At 39.0% G+C, this 13439-nt stretch overlaps 1 protein-coding gene across 1 annotated transcript; it reads left to right on the top strand.

The window, feature by feature from the left end:
• The first annotated feature begins 12078 nt into the window (after positions 1-12078).
• LOC147358608 (olfactory receptor 5W2-like) lies at positions 12079-13122 on the top strand. Its single transcript, XM_086338195.1, has one exon. The coding sequence runs from the start codon at positions 12178-12180 to the stop codon at positions 13120-13122; it is 945 nt and encodes a 314-aa protein (XP_086194321.1). The 5' UTR covers positions 12079-12177.
• Positions 13123-13439: the final 317 nt, after the last annotated feature.

Genomic DNA, 13439 nt, shown 5'->3' with positions numbered 1-13439 from the left:
GGTCCTTTCCAGCTGGTACAATCTGTCTGTATAAAACATGATTCTACTTCTGTATAAATTCACCCCCAGTATTGGAAAGGACTTGAAAATTACAAAAAAAGAGAAAAAGAATCACTTGATATTCAAACAAGAAATTGTTTGATATGTGTAGTCTGTTTAACCCAAAGTAGTGGTGACACAAAGCCATCTAAGTAGTATAAGTTTCAGAAGGGCAAACATTTTCAAATGTGACCCTATTGTGTATTCTGTTATTCAGATTCAGAAACTCATACTCATCCCAAAAGTGGATATCCAACTATTTAGCACTGAAGTAAATAAAACTTAAATAAAATGTTAGAAATTGTATCATGCAAGGAGGAGATCAAACCAGTCAATCCTCAAGGAAATCAGTCCTGAATGTTCATTGGAAGGACTGATGCTGAAGCTGAAACTCCAATACCACCTGATGTGAAGAACTGACTCATTGAAAAAGACCCTGATGCTGGGAAAGGTTGAAGACAGGAGGAAAAGGGGACGACAGAGGATGAGATGTTTTGATGGCATCACCAATTTGATGAAGGTGAGTTTGAGCAAGCTCCGAGAGTCGGTGATGGACAGTGAAGCCTGGCATGCTGCAGTCCATGGGGTCACAAAGGGTAGGACACGACTGAGCGACTGAACTGACTGACTGACCAAATGGCAAAGTGTAACCAAGTGCAGTATCTGAGGATGTGAATCAGCCGTGGCTTTTACACATTGACAATAGATTGAGAATTGCCACCTCACTTAGTAAACACCATGACAGTCTCTTATTACCATAGCTGGACATAAATGTTCGAGAACCCCAAATACCTTTCCTAGAATTATGCCCAAGAGTGAAGAATGAATACATCCACTGAAATACATGTACAGAAATATTCATCATTGGGTTATTTGAAATCATGTAAAAATGGGACCAGTTCAAATTTGTTTCAGCACATTAGATCATGACTTGACAAACTTTTCTTTGAAGTATTTGTGTGCATACTAAGTGGCTTCGGTTGTGTCTGACTCTTTGTGACGCCATGGACTGTAACCCACCAGGCTCCTCTGTCCATGGGATCCTCCAGGCAAGAATACTAGAGTGGGTTGCTATGACCTCCTCCAGGAAATATTCCCAGCCCAGGGATCAAACTTGTGTCTCTTATGTCTCCTGCATTGGCAGCTGGGTTATTTACCACTAGCACCACCTGGGAAGCCCTTGAAATATTTAATAGTGTATATTTTAGGATTTTAGGCCATAAATATTAGTCACAACTAAACAGTTTTGCCCTGTATCACAAAAGCACCTGTCCATAATATATGAATAAATGGTATGCCCCAGCTCTAATAAAACATTATGAGTCAGGTTCACTGACCCTTGATAAGCAATGTTATCAAAGTCTGTGTGTAATAAAACTATACAACAATGAGAATGAATGAATGACTTCTGTATATGATAATGTAGAAAAATTTCACAAATAAAATATCGATGAAAAAAACCCAGACATAAAAGAGCAAAAGCTCTATGATTTCACTACTGTATACTTCAAAAATATACAAACTACCATATCACATTGCACATCATTTCTGGTGGCTGTGTGGAGAATTTCTGGGAATTTAGCAATGTGCCTTTTTTTCTGGTTTTGGGTGTAGGAATCTTTCCATTTTTGAAAGTTTCCTTGCAGTATACATTTTTAGATTAAAATTTTCTATATTTATGAATGCATTCATGCTAAGTTGCTTCAGACATGTCTGACTCTATGTGACCCTATGGACTGTAGCCTGCCCAATTTCTCTGTCCAAGGGATTCTCCAGGCAAGAATACTGGAGTGGGTGGCCACATCCTTCTCAAGGGGATCTTCACAACCCATGGTTTGAACCATACTCTCTTATGACTCCTGCATTGGTAGGAGGATTCTTTACCACTAGAGCCACCTGGGAAAACCTTCTATGTGTATCAGTTCAGTCGCTCAGTCATGTCCAACTCTTTGTGGCCCCATGGACTGCAGCATGCCAGGCCTCCCTGTCCATCACCAACTCCCAGAGTTTACCCAAACTCATGTCCATTGAGTCGCTGATGTTATCCAACCATCTCATCCTCTGTCATCCCCTTCTCCTATGACCCAAAATCTTTCCCAGCATCAGAGTCTTTTCCAATGAGTCAACTCTTTGCATGAGGTGGCCAAAATATTGGAGTTTCAGCTTCAACATCAGTCCTTCCAATGAACACTCAGGACCAATCTCCTTTAGGATGGACTGGTTGGATTCCCTTGCAGTCCAGGGGACTCTCAAGAGTCTTCTCCAACACCACAGTACAAAAGCATCAATTCTTTGGCACTCAGCTTTCTTTATAGTTCAACTCTCCCATTAATACAGCACCACTAGAAAAACCATAGCCTTGACTAGACGGACCTTTGTTGGCAAAGGAATGTCTCTGCTTTTGAATATGCTAAGTTGGTCATAACTTTTCTCCAAGGAGTAAGCATCTTTTAATTTCATGGCTGCAATCACCATCTGCAGTGATTTTGGAGCCCAAAAAAATAAAGTCTGACACTGTTTCCACTGTTTCCCCATCAATTTCCCAAGAAGTGATAGGACCAGATGCCATGATCTTCGTTTTCTGTATGTTGAGCTTTAAGCCAACTTTTTCACTCTCCTCTTTCACTTTCATCGAGAGGCTCGTTAGTTCTTCACTTTCTGCCATAAGGGTGGTGTCATCTGCATATCTGAGGTTATTGATATTTCTCCCGTCAATCTTCATTCCAGCTTGTGCTTCTTCCAGCCCAGCATTTCTCATGACGTACTCTGTATATAAGTTAAATAAGCAGGGTGACGATATACACCCTTAACATACTCCTTTTCCTATTTGGAACCAGTCTGTTGTTCCATGTCCAGTTCTAACTGTTGCTTCCTGACCTGCATATGAGCTTCTCAAGAAGCAGATCAGGTGGTCTGGTATTCCCATCTCTTTCAGAATTTTCCACAGTTTATTGTGATCCACACAGTCACAGGCTTTGGCATAGTCAATAAAACAGAAATATATGTTTTTCTGGAACTCTCTTGCTTTTTTGATGATCCAAGAGATGTTGGCAATTTGATCTCGTGTTCTTCTGCCTTTTCTAAACCTAGAAAATGCCTTTTTAATGTGTATATTATACTCTAAAAATGGCTTTCCATAAACACAGTATATTCACTATGAGATTGTAGAAGACTGTTAATTTTTATTTTTAAAATGAAAAGTTTCTTGTACAAGTGTTCATTATATATTTATGAAATTGATATAGTGCATACTGTCTAGAGTTTCTCAATGTGTTATTAATCTTTATGTTACTAAAACTGCTGCCTTGCTTGTAGAACAGCACTGTCTTTATACAACCACTGGCTCTCCTAGTCTTTCTCAGAGCAAGAGAGAGCTACAATGTACTTCAGTTCAGAACCATGCAATGCATTTTATATCATTATAGATTTGGGGACCAGAAAACTACATTCTGAAGAAGATCTTGATCTGGGTAGTATTTGCCTACACAGAATTGCTTTAGTGTCACCAAGGCACCAGGGAAACTCTAAGTATAGATTTTTTTTTTCCCCACTTGCTTATATCTGAGGAATATGTTTTCTCCTTAAGATAAGCTTTTAAGCTATTTAAGATCTTCATTTTTAATGAAACACAAATCCCATTGTGAGATATATCAGGTTATCCAGCTTGTAATAATAATGCAGCTACCCAAATTCAGGTTTCAGTTGTTGAGTGGGAGTAGATCAAAATGATGCTAGTCCTCATGGTTTTGAGGAGCAGCCCTGTTAAAAAGCTATAGCAAGGTTCTGACAGAACAAAATGTAACTCAAGGGATTTTTATACCCTGTAAGGAATGGAAGTAACTGAGGGAGAAATTACAAAAGATAGGAATAGAATTAGGTGATCAAGGACAATTCTATATACACTGTATGTGTAACAGAGAAGCAAATGATGATAGTAAAATTCTTTTGAAACAAGCTTATCACCTTCTGGATTTTAGTGGGGAACTATTAAAAATTAGTTGTGGTTTAAGCTTTGCAGAGTGAAAAAGTTGGCTTAAAGCTCAACATTCACAAAACTAAGATCATGGCATCCAGTCCCATCACTTCATGGCAAATAGATGTGGAAACAGTGGAAACAGTGTCAGACTTTCTTTTTGGGACCTCCAAAATCACTGCAGATGGTGATAGCACCCATGAAATTAAAAGACACTTACTCCTTGGAAGGAAAGTTATGACCAACCTAGACAGCATATTCAAAAGCAGAGACATTCCTTTGACAACAAAGGTCCATCTAGTCAAGGTTATAATTCTTCCAGTGGTCATCTATGGGTGTGAGAGTTGGACTGTGAAGAAAGCTGAGCGCCGAAGAATTGATGCTTTTGTACTGTGGTGTTGGAGAAGACTCTTCAGAGTCCCTTGGACTGCAAGGAGATCCAATCAGTTCATCCTAAAGGAGATCAGTCCTGGGTGTTCATTGGAAGGACTGCTGCTGAAGCTTAAACTCCAATACTTTGGCCACTTCATGAGAAGAGTTGACTCATTGGAAAAGACCCTGATGCTAGGAGGGATTGGGGGCAGGAGGAGAAGGGGACGACAGAGACTGAGATGGCTGGATGGCATCACTGACTCAGTGGACATGAGTTTGAGTGAACTCCAGGAGTTAGTGATGGACAGGAAGGCTTGGCGTGCTGCAATTCATGTAGTCACAAAGAGTCGGACACAACTGAGTGACTGAACTGAACTGAAGCTTTGCCTCAACAATATGTCCACAGGAGTACTGGTCATATTTTAGTATTGGGATCTAAAGAGAAGCCAAAAGCAAAGGAGAAAAGGAAAGATATAAGCATCTGAATGCAGAGTTCCAAAGAATATCAAGAAGAGATAAAACAGTCTTCCTTGTTGATCAATGCAAAGAAATAGTAGAAGACAACAGAATCAGAAAGACTAGTGATCTCTTCAAGAAAATTAGAGATACCAAGGGAATATTTCATGCAAAGATGGGCTTGATAAAAGACAGAAATGGTATGGACCTAACAGAAGCAGATTTATTAAGAAAAGGTGGCAAGTATACACAGAAGAACTGTACAAAAAAGATCTTCATGACCCAGATAATCACGATGATGTGATCACTGACCTAGAGCCAGACATCCTGGAATGTGAAGTCAATTAGGCCTTAGAAAGCATCAATAAGAACAAAGCTAGTGGAGGTGATGGAATTCCAGTTGAGCTATTTCAAATCCTGAAAGATGATGCTGTGAAAGTGCTGCACTCAATATGCCAGCAAATTTGGAAAATGCAGCAGTGGCCACAGGACTGGAAAAGGTCAGTTTTCATTCCAATCCCAAAGAAAGGCAATGCCAAAGAATGCTCAAACTATTGCACAATTGCACTCATCACACACTAGTAAAGTAATGCTCAAAATTCTCCAAGCCAGGCTTCAGCAGTACGTGATCCATGACTTCCAGATGTTCAAACTGGTTTTAGAGAAGGCAGAGGAACCAGAGACCAAATTGCCAACATCTGCTGGATCACAGAAAAAGCAAGAGAGTTCCAGAAAAACATCTGTTTCTGCTTTATTGACTATGCCAAAGGCTTTGACTGTGTGGATCACAATAAACTGTGGAAAATTCTGAAAGAGATGGGAATACCAGACCATCTGACCTGCCTCTTGAGAAACCTGTATGCAGGTCAGGAAGAAACAATTAGAATTGGACATGGAACAACAGACTGGTTCCAAATAGGAAAAGTAGTACATCAAGGCTGGTATTGTCACCCTGCTTATTTAACTTATATGCAGAGTACATCATGAGAAGGCTGGACTGGAAGAAGCACAAGCTGGAGTCAAGATTGCTGGGAGAAATATCAATAACCTCAGATATGCAGATGACACCACCCTCATGGCAGAAAGTGAAGAAGAACTAAAAAGCCTCTTGATGAAAGTGAAAGAGGAGAATGAAAAAGTTGGCTTAAAGCTCAACATACAGAAAACTAAGATCATGGCATCTAGTCCCATCATTTCATGGGAAATTGATGGGGAAACAGTGGAAACAGTGTCAGACTTTACTTTTCTGGGCTCTAAAATCATTGCAGACGGTGATTGCAGCCGTGAAATTAAAAGACGCTTACTCCTTGGAAGGAAAGTTATGATCTACCTAGATAGCATATTCAAAAGCAGAAACATTCCTTTGCCAACAAAGGTCCGTCTAGTCAAGGCTATGGTTTTTCCAGTGGTCATGCATGGATATGAGAGTTGGACTGTGAAGAAAGCTGAGCTCTAAAGAATTGATGCTTTTGTACTGTGGTGTTGGAGAAGACTCTTGAGGTTCCCTTGGACTACAAGGAGATCCAACCATTCTATTCTAAAGAGATCAGACCTGGGGGTTCTTTCGAAGGAGTGATGCTGAAGCTTAAACTCCAGTACTTTGGCTACTTCATGCAAAGAGTTGACTCACTGGAAAAACTCTGATGCTGGGAGGGATTGGAGGCAGGAGGAGAAGGGGACGACAGAGGATGAGATGGCTGGGTGACATCACCGACTTGATGGATGTGAGTTTGAGTGAACTCCGGGTGTTAGTGATGGACAGGGAGGTCTGGTGTGTGCAATTCATGGGGTTGCAAAGAGTCGGACACGACTGAGTGACTGAACTGAATTGAATGATTATGTAACAACAACGTATCTTGCTTAAGGACATGTTTCTACTTCTTAACAAGAACCTTCTGACTAATCTTGCTGTTTTAAAACCTATGTTGTGGGAGTGGGTCTGGTAATACCTTTCTATTTCTAGTTTTATTTTTTTAATTTTTATTATTATTTTAATTTATTATTATTTTATTATTATTATTATTATTTTTACTTTACAATATTGTATTGGTTTTGCCATACATCAACATGCATCCACCATGGGTGTACACATGTTCCCCATCCTGAACCCCCTTCCCCCTCCCTCTCCATACCATCCCTCTGGGTCATCCCAGTGCACCAGCCCCAAGCTTCCTGTATCCTGCATCGAACCTGGACTGGTGATTCATTTCTTATATGATATTATACATGTTTTTTGTTAATTTAAGATGTATGTTGGGGGAATGGGTTTGGTAAAAGTATATAAGGGATTGTTAAAACTAGTGAGTGGGACACTCTCCACCCCCTTCTGATGCCTATGTCAGAAGCTTTCTCTGTCTTTTTTCACTGTAATAAAACTTCTGCCACACAAAAGCTCTGCGTGATCAAGCCTTGTCCCTGGTCCTGAAGCTAAATCTTCTTTGGAGATCACAACTCCCAAATTGTTCACTGTAAGCTATCAGTATGAGATTGAAGGATGGGAATAAGCTGATGTTTGGTTTTGAAGGCTGCCTAGAAAGGCAAAGTTGACATAAATGTTAAAACATCATTATTCATAATAGATTAAGAGTAGAGACAAGCCAACATCCATCTGTCTGAAGAATGGATCAATAAAATGTGTTGTATCTATAAAATGCAATATTGTAGTGCCATTTAATGAAACGAAATTCCAATGCATTCAGCGACTTGATTTAACCTTAGACATTTAACTGAAGAAAAGAAATCTGACAGGAGAAACACACACATAGACACACATTATTTCATGATTCTTTTTACGTGAGATGGCCAGAATATGCAATCACTTAGACTCAGAAAGCAGACTAGTGGTTGCCAGAGCTGGGGGAGGGAAGAAGAGGTAGTGACAGACACTAGCATGAGTGTCTCATTGACGCAAATGTTCCAGAAGGAGATAATGGTGATGGGTGAGCAACCTTGAAAATATATTTAAACCCAAAGAACTAGTTATATGAAAATGCATATATATTTATATATATGTAACATTTAAATAAAAATAAATATGATCAAAGTGTAGTAATACCTCCACATGAGGTAGTTTCAGAGAATGCTTCAAAAACACAATGAACAATCCAAAGAATTTGGAAAAGAAGGATCTATTTTATTTCTGACTAAAGAAGGAGAATATTTATGAAGGTGTCAACTACGAATTAGCACTTGACAAAAATCTTTGCCAACAACTGAACAACAACAAGGGTGTTTGCCATCTGCTTGTGTGGAGACTGAACCCTGTGCTGCAGCAGCTGCTGGTCTGTGACACCCCCGAGGGGAATTCAGGGTGCAGAGGGAGGCACTCTGTGCCCCAGGGAAACTGGTGGAACTTGGTCTTTAGATGTTAGATATTTTCTTTTTGAGGGCTCCAAAATCACTGCAGATGGTGACTGCAGCCATGAAATTAAAAGACGTTTACTCCTTGGAAGAAAAGTTATGACCAACCTAGAGAGCATATTGAAAAGCAGAGACATTACTTTGCCAACAAAGGTCTATCTAGTCAAGGCTATGGTTTTTCCAATGGTCATGTATGGATGTGAGAGTTGGACTGTGAAGAAAGCTGAGCACCGAAGAATTGATACTTTTGAACTGTGGTGTTGGAGAAGACTCTTGAGAGTCCCTTGGACTGCAAGGAGATCCAACCAGTCCATTCTGAAGGAGATCAGCCCTGGGATTTCTTTGGAAGGAATGATGCAAAGCTGAAACTCCAGTACTTTGGCCACCTCATGGGAAGAGTTGACTCATTGGAAAAGACCCTGATGCTGGGAGGGATTGGGGGCAGGAGGAGAAGGGGACAACAGAGGATGAGGTGGCTGGATGGCATCACGGACTCAGTGGACATGAGTTTGAGTGAACTCTGGGAGTTGGTGATGGACAGGGAGGCCTGGCGTGCTGCGTTTCATGGGATTGCAAAGAGTCGGACACGACTGAGCGACTGAACTGAACCGAACTGATTTTCAGAAACTGATTTTATGATCCTAATCCTTGCATCCCTTAATATCTAGAAAAATCACTAAATCCCTTCACGAGACATTAGCTCCTTGTAACCAGCAGAAAACCATTTGTAAAATAAGCATTTGATTGCATAGAACTCTCCCTTCATCAAAATTTCATATATTGACCTTCTCCCAGTGCCTCTTTGGAGAAATCTCTCAGAGCTACCTGAGATGCTGTCTCCCAGGCTGCAGTCCTCATTTTTCCCCCAATAAAATTTAACTCACAACTCTCAAGTTTTGCACCTTTTTGACCAGATAGAGCGTAACTGTGGGGAACACCTTACGTACTTTTTGCAGTCTTCTTCGTACCATAGATTAACTTGGTGACAATATTGAAGCATAAAAGTTCAGACTTTGCCCAGTTATTTCTGAATTCACAGGGGGATACACAGAAGCAGAAATAAATGTAATGATGTATTTGCATATTGTCAAAACCTAGACACACTAGCAGAGGGATTTAAGTCCCAGTGTGCCTGGTAAAATAAAAGTCTATCTGCTTATTCAGCTACCCAAGACCTGCTCATCTCAGGTAAGGTTTCCAGGTAATGATTTCAAGACTCTAGAACAAATAGCTACTGTTTTGGGAAAATAAATTTGTAAGTAAAGTATTTTATGCCTGCTGCTGCTGCTGCTGTTATGTTGCTCAGTCATGTCCAACTCTGCGACCCCATGAACTGCAGCATGCCAGGCCTCCCTGTCCATCACTAACACCTGGAGTTCACTCTAGCTCACATCCATCGAGTCGGTGATGCCATCCTTCCAACTCATCCTCTGTCATCCCCTTCTCCTCCTGCCCCCAATCCCTCCCAGCATCAGAGTCTTTTCCAATGAGTCAACTCTTCGCATCAGGTGGCCAAAGTATTGGAGTTTCAGCTTTAGCATCAGTCCTTCCAATGAACATTCAGGACTGATCTCCTTTAGGATGGACTGGTTGGATCTCCTTGCAGTCCAAGGGACTCTCAAGAGTCTTCTCCAACACCACAGTTCAAAAGCTGTGGTGTTTTTGATCAGTGAGCACTGATCAATTCTTCAGTGCTCAGCTTTCTTCACAGTCCAACTCTCGCATCCATACTTGACCCCTGGAAAAACCATAGCCTTGACTAGATGGACCTTTGTTGGCAAAGTAATGTCTCTGCTTTACAATATGCTATCTAGATTGGTCATAACTTTCCTTCCAAGGTTAGTCATACCTTTTCTTCCAAGGCACAATTTTTAATTTCATGGCTGTAGTCACCATCTGCAGTGATTTTGAAGCCTAAGAGGACTTAAATGCATCATCAATTCTCTTTAGTGCAGATATCTTGTTTTTGCCTCTCTAATAAGAGAGGAAATTATGAGTCATAAAAAAGCTTTAACACCTGAGTCAATCTTTGTTCTAAAAAGATATAGTGCAGGTGTAAAACAAGTACATTTCCCCCACTTTTCATTTATAACGTTTGTTAGTTGAATCCAAGTATTCCCACAAACTACATCAAATCATTGCACTCATCAAAATGAATTGATTTTAGGTACTGATTATTTAAATCTGTTGGCTTTTCATGCATTGCTTTGACATTTCTTCATATACTTTTATTACTGGAAATATTCCTAAATGACATGAGGAAGGTGAATATTTCAAAAAGGAAGAAACAAAAAGAATAATAGGAAGATGTAAATTACTAAGTTGGGAAATCTTGTAATTCATCAGATCTCTGCTTTGACTAGGTAAGGAGAGTTTAGATTCAGTGTAACTGTGCAGCTTAAAATAAACATAATCTGTATTTTTCATACTGTCAGATCAATATGTTGACAATAGTGAAGAAATAAAGCTTAATTTTTGCAAAGGTTGTTACTGTTTTCATGGGGGAAAATACAAAGCAGAAAATATAATTAACCAAATGTTAGCAAACACTGAGCCAGAGGATGGACGCTTCAGAGACTTAAGTCCTAAATGCTACCTGGCAAAATAAAAGGTTAGCTGTTTATTTTTTAGACATCAGTAGCAAGGACAGAAAGACCTGCTTATTCCAGGTATGTTCTTGAATCTCCAGATGTAAGAATATAGGAGAAAAACAGCATTTAAAAATGAGAGATTTATCAATTAATTACTTATGCCTACCAATTCAATATAATAAACTCATGAGTTTAAAAGTCAGAAAATATTATCTTCTCAGAACTGGAAGAATCTGTCTCTAGCATCTATAAAATGATTGTTTAATTAGTTACTTTTAATTTAGATTCACGGGAAAGCCTTTACTCTTTGTCACTGGGGAAGCATATACATACTTTTTAAAATTTTATTTAAAAAATAATATAGTCAGAACACTATAAATAGCAATATTTGCAAACTTAACTCCATGTAAATCATATGCCAATATATACTTAAAGAAAATCTGTCACCAATATGCTAATTCTTATATCAACAGAGACGTGCATACATGCAGACATGACACATGCAAATACATACACACAAGGAGGACACTGTACATATCAGAAGTGTTTATTATACCTCATCTCATTTTCTTTTTAATATAAAAGTCAATTAAAATCAAAGAGACACAAATGCGTGTGTTAAATTCTGTTGTTTTCACTTCTTTGTATCGTTTTTCTTTGGCTGGTCAAGGGATCCATCCTCTGATCCTCTGGCACCAGGGCGAAGCAGAGATCAGTGATGAGAATTGTGACAAAGGAGCAACATGTTTCTATAGTAAAGGCCAATAATGCTTATTTTATGTCTACCAAATGCTGAAGGTAACTTAGACCAGGACAGTAACATAATTTTCATTATGAATAGTTGCTGATATGCTCTAGAATGTATAGAAAATCATTTCAAACCAACATTATCTGAGCTGTATTTTGAGAAACATAACAATGGTAACAAATTTTTGTGCCCAAATGACTATTTCCAGAGATGGAAAATGCTTAATCCTATAACTGACAGCCAGGTTTCAAACACTGGTGTTTCTTCTATGGTATTTTGAACATAAAATAAGACATTAATTCTTCCAATTATACCTCCAGAGATAAGAAGGCAAAAACCTAGGAAAATGAAAAACTCATAGAGTTTTATATACATCATAATGACATGCAGACTTAGATAAAACTTTTTCAATGTGTAATATAGTGTTTTTTTGTTGTTGTTGTTTGTTTTTATTTTTCCAGGTAGGTAAAAATGTTCCTTCAAAAAGTAAGTACATTATTGGGTAATTTTCTGAGTATAAAATGACAGTTACACAAAGAGACTGTGCTCTCCTTTACAGATATTCTGCAGATGTCCATACATTTATCTATACTTTTCCTGATCATTTTGTCAAAAATTTAGATAAGAAAAATTAAAGAATGGAGAAAGAAAATTGCTCCTCTGTGACTGAATTCATTTTCTTGGGGATTACCAGTGATTTGGAAGTGAAAGTGACCTTATTTGCCATGTTGCTAGTTGTTTATCTCATTAATCTTCTGGGAAATCTTGGAATGATAATTTTGATTAGAATGGATCCCCAGCTGCAAACGCCAATGTACTTTTTCCTCAGCCACCTCTCTTTCTGTGACCTCTGCTATTCCACAGCAATTGGGCCCAAGATGCTGGTTGACCTTTTGGCCAAGAACAAACCAATCCCCTTCTATGGCTGTGCCCTACAGTTCTTGGTTGCCTGTACCTTTGCAGATTCTGAGTGTCTCCTGCTGGCAGTGATGGCCTATGATCGATACAAGGCCATCAGCAGCCCCTTGCTCTATGCGCTCAGCATGTCCAGTGGGGTGTGCTCCCTGCTCGTGGCTGGGGTTTACCTTGTGGGAATGACAGATGCTTTGATCCACACGACATTAGCATTCCACTTATGCTTTTGTGGGTCAAATGAGATTAACCACTTCTTCTGTGACTTACCTCCACTCTACCTTCTTTCCTGCTCTGATACACAAGTCAATGAATTGACAGTATTTATTGTTTTTGGTGTTATTGAATTGAGCTCAATTTCAGGAGTTCTTATCTCTTACTGTTATATCATCCTTGCAGTCTCAAAGATCCATTCTGCAGAGGGGAGGTTCAAAGCTTTCTCTACCTGCGCCTCCCACCTAACTGCTGTGGCAATTTTCCAGGGAACTATGCTTTTTATGTACTTTAGGCCAAGTTCAATCTACTCTTTAGATCAAGACAAAATGACCTCATTGTTTTACACCCTTATGATTCCCATGTTAAATCCCCTGATTTATAGCCTACGTAACAAGGATGTGAAAAATGCCCTAGGAAAACTAAAAAATAAAAGATGGTTTCAAAGATTTATATAACACATATACACACACATATAGTAGTTATTATTTTTGCAAAATTATATGGTATGATACACGAGAAATATAATTTTATCAAATTATTTAATAAATGAGTATCTATACTAAAGCTCAGCCATAGGAAATTGTTGCAGTTTTCAAAACTTGTCATGCTTCATTATATGTCTTGACCTTATCTATGAAACTCTGTGTAAAACTTCCTGGCTCTTCAAATTCTATCATACTTTTTCTGTGTATCCATTCATTCAAACATTATTATTTTAAGTGTATTAATATTTAGCAACTATTTAATTCTTCTTTGTCTGCCTCTAAGTGCT

Source organism: Bos grunniens, chromosome 15 (assembly GCF_055505025.1).
Source record: "Bos grunniens cultivar Pamir isolate PY7600 chromosome 15, Bosgru_T2T1.0, whole genome shotgun sequence".
Classification (NCBI taxonomy): domain Eukaryota; kingdom Metazoa; phylum Chordata; class Mammalia; order Artiodactyla; family Bovidae; genus Bos; species Bos grunniens.
Note: the sequence above shows the minus strand (reverse complement) of the source record. Positions and strands in the feature narration are given on the sequence as shown.

Excerpts from the sequence above, each read along its gene's own strand:
- LOC147358608 (XM_086338195.1), top strand. The coding sequence starts at position 12,178 with ATGGAGAAAGAAAATTGCTCCTCTGTGACTGAATTCATTTTCTTGGGG.